The sequence below is a fragment of the Hypanus sabinus genome, chromosome 9 (genome assembly GCF_030144855.1).
Source record: "Hypanus sabinus isolate sHypSab1 chromosome 9, sHypSab1.hap1, whole genome shotgun sequence".
Taxonomy (NCBI): domain Eukaryota; kingdom Metazoa; phylum Chordata; class Chondrichthyes; order Myliobatiformes; family Dasyatidae; genus Hypanus; species Hypanus sabinus.
The window spans coordinates 103,467,065-103,494,901 of NC_082714.1; the positions used below are offsets into that span (position 1 = coordinate 103,467,065).

At 42.6% G+C, this 27,837-nt stretch overlaps 1 protein-coding gene across 3 annotated transcripts; it reads right to left on the reverse strand.

Moving 5' to 3' along the window:
- Positions 1–255: 255 nt before the first annotated feature.
- On the reverse strand, positions 256–27,737 carry LOC132399675 (tumor necrosis factor receptor superfamily member 5-like). 3 transcript variants are annotated; one of them, XM_059980322.1, is made up of 9 exons: positions 17,104–17,340; positions 13,175–13,259; positions 11,736–11,861; positions 9,205–9,354; positions 6,097–6,193; positions 5,329–5,384; positions 3,289–3,399; positions 2,388–2,425; positions 256–1,723 (listed from the first exon to the last, which is right to left on the reverse strand). In XM_059980322.1, the coding sequence occupies exons 1-9, from the start codon at positions 17,188–17,190 to the stop codon at positions 1,601–1,603; spliced, it is 873 nt and encodes a 290-aa protein (XP_059836305.1). In that variant the 5' UTR covers positions 17,191–17,340; the 3' UTR covers positions 256–1,600. The 3 variants fall into 3 exon arrangements, with proteins under 3 accessions (XP_059836305.1, XP_059836306.1, XP_059836307.1); XM_059980323.1 differs by lacking the exon at positions 17,104–17,340 and adding an exon at positions 27,302–27,737 and having other exon boundaries at positions 257–1,723; XM_059980324.1 differs by lacking the exon at positions 17,104–17,340 and adding an exon at positions 26,872–26,983 and having other exon boundaries at positions 257–1,723.
- Positions 27,738–27,837: the final 100 nt, after the last annotated feature.

Consider the following 27,837-nt stretch of genomic DNA (forward strand, 5'->3'; position numbering starts at 1 on the left):
AGGTTGTTTTTTCAGTTCTACAGAAATGTGACACAAAGAATTAATGTCTTCAGGTAAGTACTGAGAAAACAGAAATGGAAGTCCTGCATGAAATATTTTTTCTTTGAACAGGTTACATAGCTCTTCTTTGTTTTGTGGGTGTCTGTAGGGAAGGTGTATCTCAGGGTTGCATACTGCATACATACTTTGACAATAAATGTACTTTGAACCTTGAACATATCATGGGCATCTATATTTTTATATCAGAGAAACATTTATTTGAATGAGATTGGTCAATTTCACAATACACCCATCAAGCAGGAGGTACAGGCGCCTTAGGTCCCACAACACAAGTTCCAGACGCAGTTATTACCCTACAACCATCAAGTTCCTGGACAACTTCACTCGCCATAACTCCGAACTGATTCTACAACCTGCAAACTCACTTTCAAAGACTCTTTACAACTCATGTTCTCAACATTATTTTAATTTGCAGTTTGTCTTCTTTGGCACATTGGTTCTTTGTAGGGCTTCCTCTGATTAAGTATAGCTTTTTTGTAAAATTCTATTTATATTTTTCTTGTAAATTCCTGCAAGAAAATGAACCTCAAAGTAGTATATAGTAACATATGTATACTTTGATAATAAATTTACTTTGAACACCTGCCAGCATAACAAACATAAAACTCACTCCATAGGCTTCTGTCACCTCAGTAATGTGGCACTACAGACCACTACTTAGATGACCACGGGCTTATCACTGATTATGTTTTTTTTCTGCACTAAATGTGTTGTTTTTGCACAGTCTTTTTTACTCTCTCTCTCTCTCTTCAACGTCTTTTATTGTTTATCTGTAACTTATATACAACTTATATTCTGTGTTGTTCATGCCAACATGTGTGTGATGTTGCTGCAAGCAAGCTTTTCATGAGCAAATGACAACAGACTCTACTTGACAACTTAACACAAGTCTTCCTTTCTATAACTCTACATTTATTATAAACTACAGCTGTACATTTATAAAAATATATATATATATATACATACATAGGCCAGCAGGAGAATATACAGAGATGGGGACAATGGGGCTGCAGTGGAAGAGTGGGGAGAGGCCAGGGTTAGGACAGAAAACAGCCTGAATATCCGATTATGTTCACAGTTGATTATTTACACAGGTGAACTCCACATAGATAACTCAACTACTTTCACATCCACTGATACTTATTTGCCTTGAGGAAGTGCAAGAGGAGGATTGATAGAATGAAACGTTCCTCCGTATTGAGCCAGCTGCAACATCTTGGAGCTGAGAAGTTTCTGTCTCCACATAAACATGGAAGTAAATTCCCTTACTACAACTCAGGCAAACATCTACCTGTCCTGTCGCTGCACACGCTGCTTCATCCATTCATTGCCCCTGTGTCAGGGCCAGATGCACTACAGAGTGCCAAAGGTGACTGTGGCAGCTGTTCCAAACCAGCTTTCAAATGTCAGGATTAAAAAGTTCATTGTTGCAGATCATCTCAGGTCAAAGGCCTCTGTTGCTGGATCCGGCAAAAAACACAGCAAACTAAAGACATCAGTGCCATTGCCTAGCCCATTGCAGCTTTAATCCACCAGCCGTTTACACAAGCAGAAGCTCCGTCATCACCTCTGGGCTCTTGTCTTCATCGCCAGCTGTAGCCACAATCCTTCCATTCTCAGTCAGCTCCTGGACTGGCATTTTTGTAGGCTCTGCGCATTTCACCTGAAAATACGAAACCCCGGGTCATCTTATCGAAAGACAAAGCACAGAACAGAGGGTACTTTGCTTGTTATGGTTTTGATCGGTGGCAATCTACCCTCCAGGTAACACCCACAGATCAGTCCCTGCCGCCAGCTGAAGCTCTAGTTACACAGCCACTTGATCACTGTGTCAGCATGTAAATAGTGCCACCACCCAGCCTCTGCTCTCCTTGGTCCTTACCCAAGTCAGCACTAAGCTGTGCACCTCAGCACCAATGTCGACCCTTTCCCCAATCACTTTCTCTCCCTGATCATCATCTGTTCCATCATTCCAATCATCAATGACTCCCTCTCCAAGTCGCTGAGTTCCCCAGTCAATAATTCCCCTCACGATGGTCACCTGACTCCCTCCTGATTGCTATCAACAACTCTCTCTTTCGATGACCAGAAACTTCCCTCAACTCAAGTCGGTGAACTCCTGCCCACCCCAGCACTCTCTCTACTCCCTCTCTTCATCTATCGTGACCCTTTTCACCACCAGTGTCAACTCGCCTGGTCACTTTTCCTGAGTATCAGTGAACCCTGCCCCACCCTGCCTCGATAGCCAAGTCATCATCAGGGATCGCTCCCCGGTTCAGCATCAAGGCGTCAGCATGAAATGCAAGAATGTTCATTACACAACTTACCAGCCTGGTAAATATAATCCACACCTTGGTCCGATTCTCTGAAATAAAGAAAAGAAATGCAATCAGTCAGGATGTGCAACCTGGAGCCAACACCAACACCCTGACCTGGAGCAAGGTGATGAATGACAAACGTGAAAAGAACCTTTATGTATTTCCAGTAGGCATGGATCAACAAAAGATAAAGCACAGAAAGAATTGGCTCGGTGACATTGTTGCATAGTGTCCAACATCCATCCCAGAAAGCAGATGGAGCCAAAGGACTGGTTTGCTGCCACTAACTGGAATATATTATGGCAATCCAATACAACCACAGGATGGAGCTGGAGCTGGAGCTTACACACCTGATGCTGTCCTGAGGTTTTGGGAAGACAAAAGCTCAAATCAGACCACAGAAAATCTTGCTTTGATCCTAACTATAACTCACTCTATTGTGGGAATCTCTGATGGGAGACTATAAAGGAGGTTTTTATTTTTTAACATAATCCTTGCTCTACCTACAGTGGCAATGTTCTATTGGGTATTCATTTCATCAACAGTACCTGAGCTGGGGTGGTTAATATAATGGACAGCTAACTTGGAGTTAATTTCCCTAGAGCAAACATGAGGAAATCTGCAGATGCTGGAAATTCAAACAACAACAGACACAAAATGCTGGTGGAACACAGCAGGCCAGGCAGCATCTATAGGAGAAGCACTGTTGACGTTTCTGGCCGAGACCCTTCGTCAGGACTAGTCTCGGCCCGAAACATTGACAGTGCTTCTCCTATAGATGCTGCCTGGCCTGCTGTGTTCCACCAGCATTTTGTGTGTGTTGTTAATTTCCCTAGTCCAGTATCCTGACAAGTGTAACCTCTACAAAATGGTTAAAAAATAAACACAATGAAAAGCTTTAACTGCTCACCTTGATTATATCCTGAATATATGAAGAAGGACAGCAAGATGACAGAAAGTACTGTACTAAGCAGTGCAATGACCACAACCAATCCCAGTTTGGATGAAGATACTTGCGTGCCTGAAAATGAAAAGGATAATGAACGATCACAATTCTCTACCAAATTCCAACTCCTTGAAATGTTTGTCAGTAGGGAGGACAAGAAATCAACAAAATTCCCTGAGAGAATACTCTTGGTAACTGAGTAACTTGAGGGATAGTACAGGTGTACGATGACATTAAAAAGACATCAGATCTCATCACCTGCTGTATGCTTAGCCCACGGTCACACCAGAGTACAGCAACAGACTTAACAATATCAAAGGACTCGCCACAGAAGCTTGGAGTTTGATGTTCAAGCCTTGGTTTTACTTTAATTAGGTTTGAGTCTATGAGAACTATTTATACCATTACTTTTATTGCAGAGGATAGACTGCAGACATCTTCAAATCATGATCTGCTAATCATCCGCTGGACCACAGGCAGGGGGTCTGATGACTTGCCAATAAATACTACAGAAGGACTGAGAAATGAGACAAAATAATGTGGTCAGTTAAACCACTTTCCTGGCTGCATGTTGTTGCAGGATCCCAGATGGATACAATACTAGGTGACCAATTTTGCCATGAGTATTAAAACTCTGAACCACACAACAACTCCTCATATACCCTTCACCGATTTCCTAGCGGAAGCTTTTCGGATACAACCAGCTGCAACTTCAGTAATGAGGCACCCATCAGACACAGCAACACCTAGCCACAAAATTGCTGAAAACCAGCAAAGTTACACCCCTGGTTCATCCAACCATCAACGGTGTCACAGTACAAAAATGCTTTTGAATGTTGTTGACTGTTTGGCAACATTCTAATGCCTTAATAATTTGATTACTTTCAGTACTTTTGATAGAAATGAAACACAAAAAACATCCAATTAAATACAAACAATTGAAACCTTGAAGATGCAAACACTAATTCCCTTACAAATATTTGTTGCATTGTGACTATAATCTCCTGCATCAATCTGTACAGAGTGCCATTTCCTGCAGATCCCCTGAGTTTGTGCTGGAGGTTACCCCATGTCTGCTCAATGCTGGGGAATCCAGGATCACCGCTATACGGCTGCAATTCATCGCAGAACCTTGGGGAACTCTATGCAAAAATAAGAATGCACAGAGGTGATTAACCGGACCTGGATACTTTTTGTACAAGGAAACTGCCCCCATCATGGTCCATTCTGTCCAGTCTCCTCCACTACCTGCTTGGTAGGTCTCTGCTAACCTTCTCCCACCATTGTGGCATCTACTTAGTCCTCACCTACTGTAAGTTCCCAGTATCTGAGTGACCAGTAGTGTTGTGCAGTGATTGTTTACCGAGTACTTCCTGGGGTTAGAACTGTGGAGAGAGGTGTTACCGATGTGGGAAATGCAACTTCTAATGCCCTCAGTTTAGACACAGCATGCAAGAAGTCTGAAAGCTGTTTTCTCTGGGGTGTGGTGGCCAAGAGCAGTCCTGACAGAAGTTTATAAGGTTATGAGAGGCATAGATTGAGTAGGCAGCTGGTACCTTTTTGATAGATTTAATACTAGATGGCAGCATTTAAGGTGAGGGGGTAAGGTTCAAAGGGAAATGTGCAGGGCTAGTTTTTCTTTATGTAGAGAGTGGTGAGTGCCTGGAATGTATGACCAGGGTGCTGGTAGAGGCAGGTACAATAGAGACATTAAAGAGGCTCATAGACGGGCATTTGAATAGGAAGGAATATGGCGTACATGGCCCATGTGCATACAGAAGGGAACAAGTGTCACGAGCTTCATTAATTCTGCACAACAGCATGAAGGACCTGTTCCTGTTAGGTTCCGTTCTATGGTCTATGAATCACTTACAATTGATGATAGTGCATTTCCCTTTTTTAACAAAGCTTTTTAGAACAGAGTGGTGAGATTGCTAACATTTACAACATTGTAAAATTCATGCAATTGTATTTTTAAATTAAAATCTCTAATGTGGAACTTACCACATTCCACGTCCTTCATTGTCGTTCCATTCTCCAACGTATGGAGAGAGCCGCAACTGAAGGCAGAAAACAGGAAATACTTTGGTTATTTTTATCCCCTCTGCTGAGAGCTCCTGCATCATGCACGATCTAGCTACTAGCAGTTCAGCCTGGTAGCTAGACAGCTCCGGATGTGTTGAAGCATGAACAGTCTTTCACACTTGACCAAAGGTGAGACATTAGCTGCAGGCCACAGTGCCTTAGCACAGGAACATTCCGTACAGTTAGGGAAGGGAAAGGTTCATGTGGCTCATTCATGTTCACCTCTCTCCTGTCCAATGGAAGCTGATTCCCCAACACCAAACTCTCCACTGGAAAAATTACTCCTCCAGTACTCTAACTTTGCCATTATAGCCTCTCCCTTCATTATGTAAGAATCCATTAAAATTGAGCTCACTCCTGCTTTAATTCTCCTGTTACACAAAACAGTAGTTGAACATTGTAAGAACCAAAAAAAAATTGCTCATGCATTATGAACACTCTCTCAGCTGGTATCACAAGGAACACGCCTGACATTTCTCTCTCTCCCTCCTTGCTTCTCCCATCCCTGCACTGGTACAACTAAACTAAATCTTCTTCCTTGGGGTTGAGATCAGACCAAGGTTTTCTGTCTTGTACATCTGTACAACGCAGCATCGTAATCTCTGTGCTCTTCATGACTCTGTGTTAAACTACTTCTGAAATGTGTTAGTATTATATCCTGGAAATTTCATTCCATGCCAGACTTACTCGCTCCATTTCCTGCAGGGTTCCAAGTTAGAAGATATGTTTGAGTAATATCCAGCTTCGCATACCTCACACACAGGTATTGTGAAATTTGCACCTTCTGGGAAAAAGAAAAGTGTGCTTTTAAATTATGATCTACTTAGTTTATTTGCAAACTGTCTAAAAATAATTCAATGCACCATTTTATTAAAATATTGCCATCATCTATGTCCCAATCTATGGCAAAGTAAACCCCATTAAATCTTTTAATGAGTTAGACCATTCCAAAACACTTCACTCTTCAAAACCAAATAAAAATGCACAAGAAGGAGAAATACCCCAGGACAGGGACTACCTGACTGGTGTGCGTTAACTTTTGAAGGAGGAAGATTGAGATGGAGTGAGCAAAGGAATTTTAGAGCCAGCAGCTTAAGGCATTTCTGCTGTTGATGAGTAAAGAGAGTAGGAAGTACACAAGAGGATAGATTTGTGAGAACACTGGTTTCTTGGAACATTGCAGAATAATTCTGGTGAGATAGAGAACATCCAGCTCACAAGACTGTAACATTTGTCTAATGCATAATATTGGAGATTAACAACCATTGCCGTGTATAGCTTTAAGGATATTGGCCTGAAACCCATTTAGACTGCAACATAGCTCACAACAGAACCTGCAGGAAGTTGTTTGCTTCTGTGGAAAAAGCCACAGGAAGAAAATGCTGTCCTGATTGAGTCTTTCTTTAATTTAATAAAATACCCTTATTGTTGACTTAAATTATCAACTGTTTTCCCAGAATCTTGGAGATAAGGAGATCTGATGTCAGGAGTGATGGCATTTGAAATTAAAGTTTAGAAGCTGTGCCTGAATTGGAGTACCAGACATAAGGAACGGTCTCTCCCGATTGATATAACACATGGACATGCACTGAGAGAGAGAAAAAGCTCTAGAATTCAACTGAGACCAAAAATAGTAGGACCAACTGAGATGGCTGAGCATCTTTCAAAGCAACTAATTTGTCCAAATCTTGGACAGATGGAAGGTAAAGTTCATATTGTATTGAACCAGATTAAAGAAAGTTAAGATGTTATTGTACCACACAGACTGCTGAAGGAACTCAGCTGGCCAGGCAGCATCTATGGAAAAGAGTAAACAGTCAACATTTTGGGCCTGATGAAGGGTCTCGGCCCAAAATGTCAACTGTTCACTCTTTTCCATAGATGCTGCCTGGCCTGCTGAGTTCCTCCAGCATTTTGGGGGTATAGCTTGGATTTCCAGCGTCTGCAGATTCTCTCATCCTTATGTCATTGTACCAAATTGGTTACAAGAAAGAATATGGATTTCAACAGAGTTGACCAACAAAATCTCATACCTCTGCTTGGGATTACCATGGCATAGCAAATGGGACAGAGTTGCACTGTAACATGATCATAAAGATCATTTCAGTGCTATGATCTCACTGATGCAGATACGATCTCCTTCACTAAACAGGGGAACTGGAAGGAAATATGTCTGGTGGTGACAGGAAGCAGCCAGCTGTCTTCCCTCTAAGACACATTCCCTTTATCTTAAGGGTAACTTAAGGCCAAGCTATAAAGTCAACCCAAAGCAGAGAAAATTGCCCAGTAGGTACTCCAACGCAAGTACCCAGCTCAGTGTATCGAGAAGTCAAGTAACAAGCTGAGGTTCCACCTGGATACAGACGACCTTCATGGAGCTCAGACACAGATCCATTCACCCATGAGGACAGTACAGGTTTCACCAGATCTGAGCAAGGATTTTCATTGGGTTTGGAGAAGAGAATGGGCTCTGTCTCATGGAGCTTGATGAGGAGGGCTCCTATTTAATCTTTCTGGTTCATAGGCATGATCTCAGTTGTGGCACGGACCAGGCCTCATTTGTGCCTTGGGTAGCCTGTTGTGGCCGATGAGGAAGGAGGCGCCGTAGCGGGGTGCGTACCACTGGACTCTACGATGGCCTGGTGACTCGCCGCCCCCCCTCCCCCATCAGTGCTGCCCTTCAGTATTCACACGGTGGAAGACAAGCTGGGTTCCACAGTGCATTGGGGGTTGGCTCCTCCTGTCGTTGCTGCCCTCCAGTGTTCACTTGGTGAAAGACAAGCTGGATTGCCTTCATCAGTGGCCGCACTGGGGGCGATATGAGAAACTGCTGCGAGCTGGTCTTGCAGAGACGTGGCTCCAGGCCAACATTCGTGCACCATCAATCTACAGGCCATCACACTCAGGGACTTCGGCTTTATTATTTTTGTAAATATTATTTTCTTTTGTGACCGTATGTTTTCTGCTTTCATAGCTGTACGTGCTCTATGTGCTGTGTGTGATGGTTGGCTCTGTGTTTTGCACCTTGGCCCTGGAGGAATGCTGTCTCATTGAGCTATATTCATATGTATGGTTGAATGATAATTAAACGGGAACTTGAACTTTCTACACACCACTCAGTAGACAACATTGGAGCAGAACATTGCTTGGAATCAACACAGCCTGGGAGATTTCAGCAAAGACTAGAAATTGAACTGGCCTTGGTGGTGTGAAGACCATAGCAGAGTTGGACAAGGACCAGATGCTGTGAGCCTTGAGGAGGGTAAACAAGTAAAGATTGCATTTCAAGATGAAGGTGGTCTCCATCATGGGTTACATGTTCTACGGAGCTGGGTTGGAGGCAGACCCAGTCAGAGCCAAGTCAGAGAAGATGCCAAGCCTGAAGAGTTGCTAAAGCACAATGATTTCTGAGCATATCAACCAGCAGGCTCAAACTACAAGTCTTCCAGTATATTGGACCTACTGTAAGTCCTGAGACTGAAGGATAACAATATGATGTGAATTTCAATTTTTTAATTTGGGGGAAATGTGTTTCTGTGATTCTGGAGGCAAACCTAACTAAGAGCAGGGTTTCTGATAAGCTTGAGTACCTAGAATTACGAAGAAAAATCAAAACGCTGTCATTTTGGCACAATGGAAATTTTCCTGCTACAAAGCAATAACTCAATCTGGGACGGGGGGGGGGGTGGGGGGGGAACCAGTTCATTCATTTTCCAATTCTGTTTAAGATCCATCACAGCTGATGACCTCTCCCTGTGTGTCCCATGAGTGTTTGAGGAAGAATGGGAGATTTACCTTCTTTGTACACAACTCCATAGCCGGGTTCACAGACGCTGTTCTCTTCACAGATCTCACAGTCCTTATTGACACAGTGCTTCCCAACCTGGCACTGACAGACTGTATCACTGGTACTGCTGCCAGCCTTTTCAACCACAAATCCTCCATCTACAACGAGACAATTAGAGAATTACAAGAGGTAACACTCATCACATGCCTGTTTCCTGCAACAGAAGGAAGGCCATAACAAAACAATACTTAGGTTCAAATTTCAAAGTAAGTTTATTATCAAAGTACTTATATGTCACTGTATACGACCCTGAGGTTCATTTTATTATGGGTATACACAATAAATCTAAGAAATATTATAGAATCAATGAAAATCCGCACCCAACTGGACGACAGACAACCAATGTGCAAAAGACAACAAACTGTGCAAATAGAAAATAGGAAATAAAAGTAATAATAATTGCAAATAAATAACCAATAAATGATAAGAACATGAGATGAAGAGTCCTTGAAAATGAGTCCATAAGTTGTGGGAACAGTTCATTGATGGAACGAGTGAAGTTGAGTGAAGTTATCCTCTCTGCTTCAAAAGCTTAAGTGTTGAGGTGTAATAACTGTTTCTATTCCTGGGGGTGTGGGTCCTAGGGCTCCTGGACCCTGATGGTAACAGTGGGAGGAGAGCATGGCCTAGGAGGTGGGGGGCTTTAACGATGGATGCTTCCTTCCTGTAACTACGCTCTGCGTAGATGTGCTCAATGGTGGGGAGTGTTTTACCCATGATGGACTGGGCAGTATCGACTATTTTGTACAGGATTTTAAGGTCAAGGGCATTGTTTATATACCAGGCCATGATACAACTAGTCAGTACACTCTCCACCTCACATGTATAGAATTTTGTCAAAGTTTTGGATGTAACGCCACATCTTCGCGAACTTCTAAGGGAGTAGATGTGCTGCTGTGCTTTCTTCCTAATTACACACATGCAGGACACTGAGGCATTTAAAGTTGCTGACCCTCTCCACCTCTGACCCTCCAATGAGGACTGGCTCATGGACCTCTGGTTTCCTCCCCCTGAAGTCAATGATCAGGTCTTTAGCCTTGCTGTCCTTGAGTCAGAGGTTGTTATTGTGGCTTACACACAGCCAGATTTTCAATCTCCCTCAAATATGTTGATTCATCACCACCTTTGATTCAGCTTATGACAGCGGTGACAACTTGAATAGAGCATTGGAGCTGTGCTCAGTCATAAGTGTAAAGTGAGTAGAGCAGGGGGCTGAGCACACAGCCTTGTGATGCACCTGTGCTGATGGAGATTGTGGAGAAAGTGGTGTTTCCAATCCAAACTGACTGGGGTCTGCAAGTCAAGAAATCAGGGATCTAATTGAATAAGGAGGCAGTGAGGCCTAGGTTTTGGCACTTATTGATTAGTTTTGAGGGGCTGATATTATTGAATGCTAAGCTGTAGCCAATGAACTGCATCCTGATGAATGTATTTTTGCTGTCCAGATATTCCAGCATTGAGTGAAGATCCAATGAAACGGCATCTGCTGTGGACCTGTTGTGCCAGTAGGCAAATCGGAGTGGATCCAAGTCACTTCTCAGGCAGCAGTTGATGTGCTTCATGATGCAAAGGGACTTAGGAGTCCTTGTGCAAGATATCCTAAAGGTTAACCTCTAGGTTGAGTCGGTGGTGAAGAAGGCGAATGCAATGTTGACATTCATTTCTAGAGGTATAGAATACAAGTGCAGGGGTGTGATGTTGAGGCTCTATAAGGCACTCGTGAGATGACACTTGGAGCATTGTGTGTGGTTTTGGACTTCTTATTTTATTTTAGAAAGGAGAGGGTTCAGAGAAGATTTATGAGAATGATTCCAGGAATGAAAGGGTTACCATATGAGAAACATCTGGCAGCTCTTGGGCTGTATTCCCTGGAGTTCAGGAGAATGAGGGGTGATCGCATAGAAACATTCAGAATGTTAAGAGGCCTGAGCAGATTAGATATGGCAAAGTTATTTCCCATGGTAGGGGGGTCTAGGACAAGAGGGCATGACTTCAGGATTGAAGAATGCTCATTTAGATCTGAGATGCAGAGAAATTACTTTAGTCAGAGGGTGGTAAATCTGTGGAGTTTGTTGCCATGAGTGGCTGTGGAGGCCAAGTCATAGATAGGTTCTTGATTAGCCGGGGCATCAAAGGGTATGGGGTGAAAGCAGGAGTGTAGGGATGACTGGAAGAATTGGATCAGCCCATGATTGAATGGTGGGATGAATGGCCTACTTCTGCTCCTATATCTTATGGTCTTATCACCAACCTCTCAAAGCACTTTATCACAATGGATGTAAGTGCTACTGGTTGATAGTAATTGAGGCAGGTAACTCAAGGTATTGGTTAAAGTACTTTTCATCTCTACACAAGTACATTCCCCAATAGTTTTAAGATGATGACATCGTGAAAGTCATTCTCATGGAGCAGTTGTTCGAGTTAAAAATTAATTAACTTGCTCTGATCAATTAGACACGTAGCAATAAATGATACCCACTATTGGTACAGACTTTATGCAGATGACAATGTTCCAGTCTGTTCCACTTTGACTGATAACGTTCAGGACCACATGGTTGACATTTTGAGTCATTTTTCTCAGTGCACTCGCTGCTCATGTACATGCCTGCAAAAAACAAAGTTCGACACTCTCAGCATGGAAAATGTACTCAGTATTTTCCATGAACGTTTATTAACCTGTCTTTGTTTTCAGTCGCCACCATTGTCACGTGAAATGAATTTGAGCCCAGAAATCTCCACCCAACAGATTCCCCATAGGGAAGCAAGTAGCCACACTATATAACATGGTACTATTGGTAAATTGACTTGTTTATAGTCTGACAGTGGCAGGGGAATAGAATTGTACTTTGACGCTCTTGGGTTGGGGTGAATCTCTCTTCTGACTGGGTTGGCCTGACATACCTCTGGTGCTCCAACAAATGCATCAGATTCAGGTGTGTAGATGGAACTGACTTGCTGGTCAACCATAATCTCATATGAATGGCAGGACATGCTGAATTGCCAACGCCTGCTCCTGAGTTCAGCTATTTGCTTCATTCAGCACATTCATTCAGTCCATCGTGCCAGCTGGAATCTCCCAGTAGGTGGTTATTTTAATTCTACTTCCCATTCCCACATCAGTACATCTGTCCATGGCCTCCTCCACTGTCGGGTCAAGGCTAAACTCAAATCTGAAGAACAGCAGCTCATATTCCACCTGAGCAGTCTCCAAACTGGCAACATGAACACTAAATTCTCAAACTTCTGGTAACTATTCCCTCTCTGTCTCTTTTCCCTCATTTTCCTTTTCTTTCTCCTCCTGACCCAATTGGCTTCATCACCAGCTCCATCCACCCATAACACACACACACACACACACACACACACACACACACACACACACACACACACACACACACACACACACTCACACACACACACACACACGTTCTACACCCCACTTTCCTCAAATAATTCTATGTTCCACCTCCTTCACCTATCAGATTTCATCATCTTCATTACTTTCCACTTCCAACTATCACCTCCCAACTCTTGACATCATTCTCACTCTCCCCCTCCCTCACTTATCTATCACCCCATCCCTCACCTGCCAGCTCTTGTTCCACCCCTTTCCTTCCACCATGTTATGCTGGCTATCTCCTTTCCTAGTCCTGATGAAGGGCCCCAGCTCGAAATGTTGACTGTTTATTCCTTTCCAAAAGAACTGCCTGACCTATTTACTTCCTCCAGAATTTGTGTGTTATTCTGGATTCCCAGCGTCAGCAGAATCTCTTGTGCTTATTATCTCCTCTCCTTCTTTCCAGTCCAAATGAAGTGTCTGGACCTGAAATGTCAATTGTCCATTTCCTTAAGTAGCTACTGCCTAGCCTGCTGCGTTTCCCCGGCACTTTGCTTCAGATATTTAATATCATTACTCACCAGGTGGGCACAAACTGCAGCACTTTCCAAACTTTGCGTATTTAGAGACAGAATCGCAGGCGCTGCTTGAGGCATGTTGACAGCACTGAAAAAGAAACGCAGGCATAATTGGAAAATTGAACCTGTATCAATGATCCAGTCAAGCTCAGACTGGCCTTGCCTTCTTGGATAAACAGCACATCAATTCCCAAAGCTGTCTCAAATGGCCCCTCCTTTGGCTTGGTGCTGAAATACCCCTCCTGTTTATCTCAACTTTCAAAGTCGTGTTTGTCACTATGTGTACATGCGTGCAGAGGTGTAATGTAAAACCTACTTGCTGCAGCATCACAGGCACATAGTGTCAGAAGAAAACCACTCACAAGAAAAATATAATTAGACATAAATTATACAAGAACGAATGCTAATAGAACAAAAAAAGTCCATTGGTGTGTAAGGTGGTCATAGTGTTGCTAAACTGAGGTAGTGATCAAGGTTGTACAGGCTGGTTTCAAGGACTGAAAGGAAGCACAGTACAGTGCAAAAGGCTTAAGCTTCCTAGATTTTTATATGAATTTTGATTTTGATGCTTTTTTTTGTCTTCTGCATTAATGTGTCTGCTGAAAAGAAAGCAAATTTTAGATTTCCAAACACTCGCTTTCCCAAAAAAATTAAATGTACAGAGAAACACATACAAAACGCTGGTGGAATACAACAAGCCAGGCAGCATCTATAGGGAGAAGTGCTGTCGACGTTTCGGGCCAAGACCCTTCACCAGGACTAAATTGTTTGAATTTCCAGCATCTGCAGATTTCCTCGTGTTTGATGTACAGAGAAAGTTTAAGTTATAGACCACTTTTCAAATAAAAACCTGATTGCTCTGCAGGTATATAGCCCAGTGCACGATTAAACAAAGATAACAAACAGGGTGCTGATGGTCAATGACTTAATGAGTAATGAGTTAACTGATTAACTGAAACAGAAACGGGTGTAGAAGAAATCAAACTGGGTGAAGGACAATCAAGCTAAAAGGTGAGGGTGTGGCAGATGTGGCGGTTTAACCTTCAAATCATCCATCTTACACCGTAGCAAGAGTGAGCATATCAAGAGTCACGTGGTCGTCCTACATCAGCAAGGTCTCTCCCAAGCAGAAATTTTGAGGCAGATGGGAGTGCAAGTTATTCTGAAGAAGCACAAAGAAGCAGGCATGGTTGAGGACCAAAAACGCAGTGGTCGGCTATGGAAACTGAGCGCAGCAGACAAGAGATGCATCAAACTGACGTCCCTTCTAAATCGGAAGAAGTCCAATGTTGTTATCAGCTCTGAACTCACAAAAACCACTGGAATTCAAGTGCGCCCTCTGCAGTCTGGAGAAGGCTTGTCAGAAATGATCTTCATGGAAGAGTACAGCCATTCCTCTGAAGTGGAACTAAAGCCAAGAGACTCGCCTAGGCACAAAAACAGGGGCGCTGAACAATGGCACTAAGTGCTTTGCACTGTCGAGCCAAAATTTTTAACTTTTGACTGAAGCAGGAAGCAGTTTGTCTGTAGAAGAGCTGGAGAGTGTCACGTGGATAAGTATCGGCAGCCAACATTGAAACATGGTGGAGGTTCCCTGCAGGTTTGGGGCTGAATTTCTGCAAATGGAGTTGGTGATCTGGTCAGCGTTAACAAAGCCCTCAGTTCTGAGAAGTGCAAGCAGATTCTCACCCCACACAATACCATCAGGGAGGTGTCTGATCGGTCCCAACTGCATTCTGCAGCAGGACAATGACCCCAACACATGGTCAAGGTCATAAAGAACTACCTTTAGTGAAAAGAAGAACACAGAATTCTGCAACAGGTGGTGAGGCCTCCACAGAGCCCTGACCTCAACATCGTTGAGGCTGCCTGCAATTACCTGGAGAGGCAGAAGCAAGCAAGACAGCCAACGTCTGCAGAAGAACTGTGCCAGGTTCTCTGAGATTCCTGGAACTACTTACCAGACAATTTTCTAATGAAACTGCACCTAAAACTTTTGCACAGTACTGCAGTTGTCCTTGAACCTGGTGTGGGGGTCTTCAGGCTTCTGTACCTCTAGTCCAATGGTAGCTGTGAGAAGGTGGCATGACCCAATGGTGCAGATCTTTGATGATGGATGCCACCATCTTGAGGCACTGCCTCATATAAATATTCCCAGCGGTGGGGAGGGATGTGCCTGTAAGATATTGGGTTGAGTCCAGCACTCATTGCAGCCTCTTACATTCCTACATTTCTGTGCATTTGATTTGCTGTATCAGACATGATACAACCTGTCAGGACACTATCAGCAGTACACATGCAGGCATTTGCTTGTGTGTTCAACCTCTTTAACCTCCAATGAAAATGAAAAACAAGCTGGCACGCCTTCCTTTTGATTGCCCTTATGTACAGGGACCAGGACACGTCATCTGATATGTTAACGCACAGGAATTAAAGCTACAAGGTAGAATGGTCATTTAGATTACACATGCCACATAGCTGTACAAGTTGTTATTATTGTCTGGGGTGCCAGCTGGAACCAGATCTCTGTCAGCTACCAGGTTTGCTGATTTCCCAAGGCATTGCCAATTCTGGCCTCGAAACTCATTGGCACTAGGGGTGGGGCAGGTTCACTAAAGGGTCATTGCATGGTGCTGAGACCTGGGGTGCAGGCCACCAAGGAATGTTCTTCACTCTCCTCCCTTTGTGTACTACTTCAATTCAGAGCCTGAAAAGGAAGGTTGGAAGCGAGCTCAGCTGGAAACTGGGGTCAAGTCAGGATTGTCACAGAGAATAAAGACTCTGGGGATCAGGTACGACTTCAGCAGTTGGATTGGGATCTATTTGGGGGACATCACCTCAAAACTATTGTGCTTGACAGATAGGTCTGAAGGGAAGAGATAAGTGAGAGAACTCGTGTAATACAGATTCCCAGCCTCAGGCCAGGACCTGCTCAAGGAGCAGCACTATGAAAAATGGTATGGACAGGTATTCAGCGTCTGGTGTGGAAACACTTAGCTGAAGCACCAGTACAACTTGATTAAAGTCTCTGAGAATGGCCAATGAGAAGAAAGCAACATGAACTGATTTCTCAGGCAATACATGTGAAGGCATTATATGCTCACCTAATATGAAACCAATCATCATTGCAAGTGTGATCCAAAACCAGAAATGTCCTGGGACAGAACGGTACTGGGTTAGCAGAATTGTACCCAGAAATTGCCATGAGCAATTTCCAACATGGAGTAATGGTCTTTCAAGTGTCTCATGCCACAGGAGGTTCCGGGCATGAAACTCTTCCTACTGAGATTATAGTTTTACTTAAATAATCTTTTAGTTAATAACAAATCTTTTCCTGACATCTCTCAATAATGAGATGGATGGGATAAGCAGGAATATCCTACTTAAGCAGTGAATAAGTGGGGGCATATATTTAAGACCATTGGTGTAAGGGAAGAGTTTTTTTCCCCACACAAAGATGCGGTGAGTCTGAAACTCTCTGCCTCATATTTCTAGTGATGACCCTGTTAAAAAGTGCCTGTGTTCTGTGCTGTGAAAACTGAGAACTAGAGAGTGGGGTTTGTCTAAAGCAGGGGTTCCCAATGTGGTGTCCACAGACCCCTCAGTTAATGGCAGGGTTCTACGGCATAAGAAAGGTTGAGAACCCTTGGTCCAAAGAGTTCTCCTTGGCATGATACAGACAAGGTGGATCAAATGGCCTCATTCTGTGTTGCAGAATGCAGTCTGATCTCAGTAGTCGCTGCTTGGCTGCAGTCAGCGACAAACCAGCTTCCAGTTAGTAGTAAGCACTGTGGCGGGACTTGATTTTGCCCCATGGCATGGCAATGACTCCCAGTAATCTCCACCTCCACTAAACCATACCCCCACCACTCCATACCACTCCCACCCCACAACCTCTCCCCCCACCATTATCCATCAAGACCCTCCCCCACCTCAGCTTGCACTGGAGCACAAGCAGATGCTGCCAGAGGCAGAGTCCCCTGTGTTTGCTGCGGAATAACGATGGGTCTTTCACACATTATATGGCCATTTTATAAGCACTTGGGTTCTCTCTGTGAATCATGGTGTTGTTCTTCTGCTTTAAAAAGAGGAAATGCTTTTCTTAGAAAATCTCCAGCCTCAGAAATCCCAGAAAAAAAATACCAAACTTCCAATGACTAACAGGGAAACAATTACTTCTTTGTTCTTGAAAAAAAAATTCCAAGTGGTGTTTTAGACCTCGGGCTCCAAACTACAAAGAGAAAGTGGATTAACCGGAATTACTGAAGTTAGTTCCTGCATGTTACTTGTGATTTCTTCATAAAATCACAAATTCCACATCACAGAACAAGATTATTTGGCCCATCTTGTCCATGTGATCCAAAGCAGAACTTAAACAAATCATGCTTTTCAGTTCTTGATCTGAGGCTTTGCAGATCACATGTAATTCTTAAATATCAGAAGAATTGGTGTCTCTGCATCCTAGACCGTAAATTCCATACCTACCATGCTCTGTGTAAAACAAAAATCCTAAATCCCCTTTAATTCCCAATTCCAGTTATTCATCTCTCTGCTAAAGTAATGGTACTTTCCTGTCACACCACCCCCCTCTCTAAACGTTATTAATTGTCATTAAATCTGTTCCAAGAAAAGCAACACCAGCGTATCCAGAATTATATTCCCTTGTATCTAAAATTCTGCAGTTTTATAGCATAATCCCATAATCTGCTCTGCACCTTCCCCAGAGCTTTCAAAACCTTCCCGTACTGAGGTAAAAAACTGCAAACAGACCAGAATGTTCCGGTTGCGGCCGAATTGGCATTGGGTGCCATGCCAGCTTTTTCATTGTTGAATGCTTTCCTGCCTTGACCTTCTGTAGAATCACCACCAACTGCCATGTGACAGTAGTCAAGTTATCTGTAAAGTGCCGGAGTTTATGTCTCAAATGATCTGAGGCTTGAACTTCTGACTCAGGGTGTACAGTGCTAACTACTGGGCTGCAGACATGCAGTGACTATTGGTGAATAATGAAACTGTACTATAGGTACCTGTTATGAGCAGAAAGGGAGCAGCAAAATGTCCCAGATTCCTCTCATTTTTCTCAAGATTAATGTCTTGGGATTGACTGCATTCTGAGCTGTACTCTTATGCAAAAAGTATTGTTTGAAAAGACCAAAATTTAGACTTCAGAAATACAATATAAATGGGTTATACTAAGGGGAAGTGTACAACTTTTACTGATTTCTTAATGTTTAATGACTTCGTCCTTTAACTCTGGAAATATAGCTTTAAGCTTGGTTGTACAAACTTAAATAATGGCTCAAATGTTAATTGTCTTAATGAGTAACTGTTTTATGTCAGGAGAAAATACCAATGTATATCACTGATCTATAAACCCGAGGTAGCAAAAGCTCTTCAAGTAGGCAGTTATCAAAACAACTTTGCCCATGGAAGCTTGAGTAAAAAGTAGTTTGGGGAGACCACGCCTAGCTCACAAAGAAATTCCACACCCACACTAAATGATAAAGGTGATTAAAATTTGCAAACAGAGATTCATCAACAAATTCTTAAGTACATTGTTGGATGGAACATTGTTTTTTTACAAAAGTCTTGCTCCTAAGTGTGGTGGAAGAACAAGGCAATTAAAGCCTGAGTTTCTTATCAATAATCAAGTCTATGGCATCAGTATGGATATCATACTGTTTTTGTACCCCATATTTGCCAAAGAAAACTACACCTTCATAGTTCAGACATGTTTAAGGTGGACGGCTGTTAATAATATTTTGTTCAATGGACTGTACTCTTTCTACAGCTTTAACTGCTATTGTTAATTCTTGGTGAAATATTGCTGAGAAGTTTTTACCATTTAAATAGTAGACACTTGCCCTAGCAAGGGCAGTAACCAGACGATACAAATTTAACATAATTTACAAAAGATCCGGGGATGATTAGGAGCATTTTCTACTTGCACAACAAGTTCTACTAGTCACCTTCTCGGTATTATTTATTTAATTAGTTATTGCTGTATTTGCACATGGTTTGTCAGTCTTCGTGTATAGTTTCCATTGACGCTGTTGTATTTCTTTGCTCTACTGTGAATGCCTACAAGAAGATGAAAGTCAGGGTAGTCTATGGCGACAGAGCTTAACTGCCATCCAGGTAAGAGACAATGGCATGACACGTAGCAGTTAGTGTAATGCTTTACAATGCCAGTGATCTGAGTTCAATTCCCACTGCTGTCTGTAAGGAATTTGTAAGTTCCCCCTGTGACTGTGTGAATTTCCTTCGGATTCTCCGGTTCCCTCCCACATCCCAAAGACTTATGGTTAGGATTAGTAGTTCTGGACATGCTATGTTGGTATCTGAAGCATGATGACACTTGTGGGCTGCCTTCAGCACATCCTTTGATACAAACAACACATTTCACTATACGCTTCGATGTTTCAATATACATGTGACAAATAAAACTATTTAATCTTCAGACGCAGAGTAAGTCCTTCCATTTTTGTTCAACTTTCCCAAACCTCACCAGAGCAGAGGCTTTGCCTGCTGAGTTCCTCCAGCATTTTGTGTGTGTTGCTTGCATTTCCAGCATCTACAGAGTTTCTCTTCTTTGCACGAGCAATAATATTTTTTCCACGTGTTGCACTTCTGCTGCGTTGAACAGAGTTTCACCCCAGATCTACCGTATGATAGAGAGGGTCCGATTTCAATTCTACTTCCCATTACCATTCCGTAATGTCAGTCCATTGCCTCCCCTACCATCACGATGCGCCAAAACTCAGGGTGGAGAAAAAATACCTTACGTTCTCTCCGGGTATCCTCCAACCTGATGGCATGAACATTAATTTCTTGAACTTCCAGTAATAGCCCAGTTGCCCCCCCTCACCTTCACCATTCCCCATTCCTGTTTCACTCTCTCATTTTACCTCCTTCCCTGCCCATCACCTCCCTCTAGTACTCCTCCTTCTTCCCTTTCTTGGTCTTCTATCCTCTCCTATCAGATTCTCCCTTCTCCAGCCCTTTATCTTTTTCACCAATCAACTTCCCAGCTCTATACTTCACCCCAGTTTCACCTACCACCTCCCCCCTTGTACCTCTTCCTCCCCTCCCCTTACCTTACTCTTCCAGTCGTGACAAAAGGTCTCAGCCCAAAACATCAACAGTTTACTCTACTCCATAGATGCTGCCAGGCCTGCTGAATTCCTCCAGCATTTTATATGATACTGAATGAGAGAATCTCAAACAAGGGCCATTATGCACAGAAGTTATAAGAAACTTATTTTTCATCACTGGGAGCTTATTTAAAGCAAACTACTTCCTTTAGTACAGCTACATAAGACTTCTAAGAACTGGCATGAATGACACTTGTTCCTGCTTTATTTTATAACCATATAACAATTACAGCACGGAAACAGGCCATCTCAGCCCTTCCAATCCATGCCGAACGCTTACTCTCACCTAATCCCGCTGATCTGCACTCAGCCCATAACCACCCTCCATTCCTTTGCTGTCCATATACCTATCCAATTTTACTTTAAATGACAATACCGAACCTGCCTCTACCACTTCTACTAGAAGTTCGTTCCACACAGCTACCACTCTCTGAGTAAAGAAATTCCCCCTTGTGTTACCCCTAAACTTTTGCCCCCTAACTCTCAACTCATGTCCTCTTGTTTGAATCTCCTCTACTCTCAATCTTTTCTCTTTCTTTGTTGGTGGGAATGTACCTGGATTTAGCCTCTTTCCCATGATTTATGTCAGAAAAGATTAATAAGAAGAGTGCCCTATCAGATTTTTGCCTATGTTTGCATATTGGTTCTGCTTGACAACATTTCAGAAACATTCTGTCCAGTTCTGTTTCCAGAAATAAAATTCTCGTTTAGTTCCTGGCACATCTCAAAAGTACAGATATGGTTTATGCAAAACAGGAAGCAGAAAGGATAACAGAGAGAAAGCTGAGAGCTGGTCAGACTGAGCATTCGCAATATATGATCAGCTGCAGAGTGGGGTCGGTGGAAAATCCCCCAACATACAGCAGCTTTGCGCACTGACTTATGCACACAGTGCTCACTCTACCTAATCATGTGGCCACTAAGAGTATACGCAATAACTTTCCCTTTGTGTTAATAATATTAATTTGTAGACGCTGAGCAGTGTGCATAAAATAAATTATCATCAGTGGGCATGCACATGGTTTCAATCCAATATATTCCGGTGACACAGCCACTGAGATCAAAAAGAGGCACTACAATGACAAAATTAAGAAATTTTTGTAGTATCATTGATTTTGTGCTGATTTCTCTCCCTTCACTGACTGCACCAGAATCCTTGCCCCTCTCACCACAGCGCCTCTTCCTTTCTGAAGATAATGCCTTGCTGTTAATGATGATCATCTTTAAGATACTGCCAAATGACTTTCTTTCAGTGACTTGTTCCAGACCAACATGAATCTACGGTACACTCAGTGTCCACTTTATTAGGTGGAGGAGGTACCTAATAAAGTGGCCACGGAGTGTTTATGTAATGAGTGGGAAGGGAGAATCACAGCATTCTTACTGAGTAGTCTTCTTACTATCTGATCCACCTGTCTTCATTTAATCCAACCAAGCATAATATAGCAATAAAAATTAGGAACAATGAGTAAAGAAATGGAAGATGCGACAGAGAGCAGGGATCCTATTATAGATTGGTGAGACGTAGGTTGCAGTAAGCCTGGTGGGACCCCTTTGCTCTACATTTAGTTTAATTGATTTGAACTTAAGAGGAGTAATATAAAAGATGGCTGATGGCAGCTGTAGCTTTGTCAGAAAAACATGCCAAAAAATTGGTCAATATGAAGCAATGTTGTGAAAAGCAAGAGCACAGCTGACATAACCACTTTCTTAATGTGCAGATGAGGAATTGGCATGAAATGGGATCCAGTGTAGACAATTACAAGGAAAATACTGTGATAATCCTGCTTCTTTCCAAAGGCTTCACTTTTGGGGAAGTTTTTGTAAAACCTTGCAACTGTTCTTAAAACAGTCAAAGTTCCATTTGAAAATATTTGTTTGCAGTCCTAAAAATATTGTTTGTATGTGGCTGAGGATGGGATAGGTCCCTCTGGACAAATTTATAGTGCCACTACACATGGTAAGGGGTAGTTTCCCAGGTTGCTGTTAAACACTCCTGCTGAATATACTGTGTGGATAATGTACCAGAAATTATCCAGAAGCTTACATCAACTGAACTGGTCTACATCTTCCCTTTCCCCTGCAGTTGACAGCCTAACTTCAACAAATCATCTCTATCTACTCGACTGCACTGGTTCTTGTTCCAGTAAGTGGTATATTTTTGAAATTCTGTTTCTTTCTTTCAAACCACTTTGTGTCTCTGCCCCTTCTTCCTTTTCATGTAATCTCCTCTTAACCTCACCATCTATGATTCTGCAGTTCTGGCCCTTTTACATTCCTGATCTTCATCCTCAGCATCAACGCCATTCTGTGGTATAATCCCCAGGTTCCTCTTAATTCTCTCCACATGAAACATATATGTATTTTTCTAAACTTTTGATGACCTGGCCTACTGTTTCATTTGGTAACTCTGCTGATACAAGGCAGTTAAATTGAGCACATGCAACCAAAATGGCTGATCTATTGATTTAGAGAACGCAGTAAGAATCCCATGATGGCAACTGGGAAATTTAAATTCAACAGTATAAAAATCTGGAGTATACACCTGTTCGATTCACTGACTAAGGGAGGAAAACTCCCTTTCTTATCTTTACTTATATGCCACTCAAGAAAAAGCTGTCTGAAGCTGCCCAACAAAATGCACAGTTAAGAGGCAGTGAGAGAGGAGAATAACTTCTCAGCATGACCATAAATGGCCAACTGTTGTCCTGAAGCACACTGAGATGTTTCACCGTCTAAGTGACTCAGGTAAATCTGTGCCGTGGTAAAATGGTGTTTGCTTCTCGAGTTATAAAGCCCCAGAAGTATTTCATCAATCCATTTTATTTCTTTGTGCTTGACCAAAGAGCTCTGCATCGAATGCTTTACAATAACATCTTTTTATAGACGTACCCAGAACATTTGTTAAACCAGAGCTTACAGGATGGGGAAGGGTGTTTGTCTAACAAAAATCCCCTACAACTGACACAGTGCTGAGCTCCCATAAGAATAACAGCAGTTTACTTCCTGCACCAGAAAGAAGAGGCCAATTGAACTTCTCACCTTGCAGATAACATTTTTACACTTGATATATATAGTCATTTATATCAGCTTTGATATAATTGCAGTTATTCTGTGCTAAATGGAGCTTAAAAGAACTTACTTTTAGTCACCATGAGAAGTACAATATTCAATAATCACGCAGAATAATCCCAAAGTAAAAGCAATGGACAAAAATTAGAATTGGAATTGGTTTCTATTATACTGAGATACACTGAAAAACTTAGTTCAAGTCCACAGAGACATTTCAAACATAAATACAGCAAGATGGTACAAGGGAAAGCAATAACAGAATGCAGAATAGAGTGTTGCAGGCAAACATTAAGTTGCAGGGGCTGTGACGAAGTATGCGTGGTCAAGAATTCATCTTTAATGTACAGTAGATTAACCAGTTTACCAGATAATCTTATTCTGGTGATGATTGAATCATGAATATTGATCACCACACCTGATGAACTCCTCATGATATATTGATTGGTTTGCTGAATTCTTCCAAATTTACATATTTACATTAGACTGGGAGAAATTCCTTCTTCTTTGCGCATTGGTGTGGAAACATCCACAATCATCTGAGAGTTACTGTGGTCTTTGTACAAAATTTCATTTTAACCTATTAAAGATCATATTTCCTCCTGTATATATAAATATGAGGAAGCATGATCAGAAACATAGAAATTGAAAAATAGCCATCAACCCTTGAAGTTTGTTCCAACATTCAATTTAATAATTGCTGATCTTCTGTTTTAACCATATTCCCACTCCTTACCTATATCACTTGTTGCCTTTTTTGTGCTGAGGCATCTATCCACTAAGGAAATACTTTCAGCATCTTGGCCTCCACTGCCTTGCAATAGAGGATTCCAGAGTTTCACTATTGAAGAAATTTCTCCCAATCTCAGTCCTAAATCTTTTGTCCCATAATGTGAGATTTGACCCCATTATTCTAGAAACCTCAGGAAGTGGAAACATTCCCCTCACATCTGGTGGGTCCATCCCTGTCAGACCTTTTGTAAGGTTCAACGAGATTCCCTATTATTGTTCTCAAAGTTCTAATGGATACAGGCTTGCTCAACCCCGTCACACCACACACAGCAGTCTAATATCCCGGGAGTCAGAATCGGGTTTAATATCATTGGCATATGTCATGAAATTTGTTGTTTTCTGGCAACAGTACATTGCAATGCATAATAAAAAATAAACTGTAAATTACAATAAGATGCATATATTAAAAATTACATTAAATAAGTAGTGCAAAAAGAGAGATTAAATCAAAAATGGTGAGATAGTCATCAAGGATTCATTGTCCATTCAGAAATCTGATGGCTGAGGGAAAGAAGCTGTTTCTTGTGTGTGTGTCTTCAGGCTCATTTACCTCCTCCTTGATGTTATCAAAGTGAAGAGGGCATGTCCTGGGTGATGGAATTCTTAATGCTGGATGACGCCTTTTTAGGGTATCGCCTTTTGAAGGTGTGCTCAATGCCGGGGAGGACAAGAGCCCTTGTTCGAGCTTCTGATTTTACAACCTTCTGCAGCTCTTCAGTATGAAGAACCTCTCTGCACTCCCTATGTAGCAAGAACATTCTATCTCAGGTAAGGAGACCGAAATTACACAAAATAATCAAGATGCAATCTAACCAAGGGCTCCAAGTAATTAATCTCTGTCCTACATTAAAATCAGTATTGTATAGTTTGTTTGATGTAGCTTATTAAGACCCCTACACGTGGCCAAATCTTGATGAATTTGACTGACAGATGTGGGCAAAGTTCCCAGTGATGCCTGCAGAAGTTTACATTGGTCAGCAAGTACGTCAATGAGAAATTTGGGACTTTCAGATGGATTTTCCAGGATCTCATTGAGAAACTGTTTGAGGGTACAGAAAATTTACTCTGATATAATCCAGAAGTTGAATCAGGAAATGTAGATTTAGGCTAGAATAGATCCCTGAAAGGTAAAGTCTGCAAAATTACTCAAAGAATAATTATTGCTGCATTGTAGAAGACTACTATCTCTCCAGGAGGATGAAGGAAAATGAGCCACCTGGCTTTCTTTGTCTAATCTTGTTGACTAATAATATTATATTTCCCTCCAACACTGGCCAGGCACTATCCGAGTCACAGAGAGATACAGCAAGGAAAAGGTCCATCGGCCCATCGAGCCCGCACTAACCATCTATCATGTAGTTTTCTATTAACCCTATGCTGACACCTTTTATTGCCTCCTGTTCCCATCAATTCTTCCCCAGATTTCACCGCTTTCCTACACACTAGATAACTCTTTCAAAAGCGCTGGCACATGCACAAGTATATTAACCTTTTGTTTCTCTAGAGTCTAGATATTGTACGTTACCACGCCATGGGAAGAGAGCATAGTAATCCCTATACACAACGCACAGTTGGTACTGTGGTCATGAAGAAGTTAAAAAGAAATTCATTTCGATCAAATTCAGGTTCTGGGTGTAATAAACTAAACTGTGCCTTCAATCCTAACTCGGTGTAGATAACAGAAACTAATTGGAGTAGGCAGCGCTGCCTCAGACGTGTGCACCACTCTAGGGTGTCTACACTGAAGCCCAACGTGCAACCTGTACTAACAAAAATGAATCACTGTGTCACTCAACTTCACCTCATCATCTGCGGTCTTATCTGTACCCTAGCCCCCACGCCGGCTACTTCTGTCGCGCAGTCTCCAAGTTAAACATTTGGAATGCAAAGCAAATTTCCTTTTATAAGCCGCTCTCAGAATGTCCCGTTTTCTGCCGAGCCAAGTTTGTGAACACCGGGATACAAACTCCAGCCTATTGTGGTGAAGAGAAGTTGCAACACGGTGATCGAGCAGCCGAACCGTACCGTGCCTGCAGTCCTGCGATTAACCCCAAACCCAGCGGTCTGGCTCCGTTGCGCCTCGCCCTCTCCCACCCTTAGCGACCCTGCGGCCCACACAGAAGGGCCTAGCCCATTGAGGCCAATCTGACCTCCCAACGCACGGTTTCAGGGACCGTTTCCCAGCTGAAAATTTCAACCTCATTATGATTCAACTTTGAACAGGTCCGCTGTCCGAAGCGGCAACGGGGCTGCAGCGTTTGCAGTATCGTGCGTGTCAAAGAGAATGGAAATGCTATAAAAACTCGGGCCAGTAAGCGCCATCTGCGAACAGAGAAGCCAATTCGCGTTTAGAATCGGAACTGGGTAAGGTGTCAGAGTCGAAACGTCGCCTTGGTTTCTGTCTCCTCAAATAGATACTGATTAACTTGTTGCATTCTTCCTGCATTTCTGTTTCAGTATCTTTGTTTTCTGAAACAATGACTTCAGGACCCAGAGTCGGGCTCCCGTGGTTTCATCAACCCTGAGATGAGACGATGTGTGCCTATGTGGTGACTCACACGCCCCCTTGCCTCCAAATTCAAAAGACTTTATTACCGCACACTTTCTCCTTGCGCTTTCACTGCAGACACCTATGATAATCCTCTGTAAAAAAAGGTGCACCGCGCCTTCACCTCAACAACATACCGACAGAACGCCTTTTCAAAACCTCCCCACTCTCTCTTCAGCATTGTAGCATCGGACACTTGGCTTTCTCTCTGCCACCAACAGTCGGAAGTACAAGAGTCAGTTGGACCAATTAAATCCAGACTGCGCAACCCAAATAAACTGGAGCCCTCGCCAACCTCCAGTCCCCCGTCCCCCACCCCTGCGCGGGACCCATCGACGCCCAAGGTGAGGCTAGTACTATAATTGGCTGACTTGGGTCACAATGTATCTCAACCGCTAATTCCTTACAGGATACTCAGAAACAACGTTATATGTTCTGACTTTTTAGTAGTCCTATCCACCCGACTAATATGTAACAAAAAATATTTTCCCGTTACTTTCAAATGAAACAATCGACCAATCTTACACTATTTAACCTTCTAACTGAACTTGAAACTAATTGTCTTACCTGGAACACAAATAAAGTGCAACAAAACAGGACGCGTGAAGCCAGCATTTCGGCCAAATCTCAGTTGATGATCGCCCGTTAACAAGTGGCAAATGCGTTATTGAAGGAATCCTTATTATTCGTTCCGAAGAAAGCTAAATTCCCACCTGAAACGTAGCTGCAGCTACTGATAACAAGCTCTGTGACAGGATATTTATAAGAAAGCAGTTCCTCTGTCGGGGTATTTTCGCGGGGGCTTTCCAACCACAGCGTCCACTCAATGCACCCCATTCATTCTCGATGTGTCGGTTTTCTCTCTCTCTCTCGCTCTCTCTCTCTCTCACACACACACGCACACACACACACACACACACACACACACACACACACACACACACACACGCACACACACACACACACACACACACACACACACACACACACACGCACACACACAGAGTGAGAGAGAGGGGGAGGAACGGGTCGACGCAAATGATAGAAAATCATTCAAAATTGTCATCAGGTTTAAAAGGTCTGAGTCCCGGAACTCGTGCCCT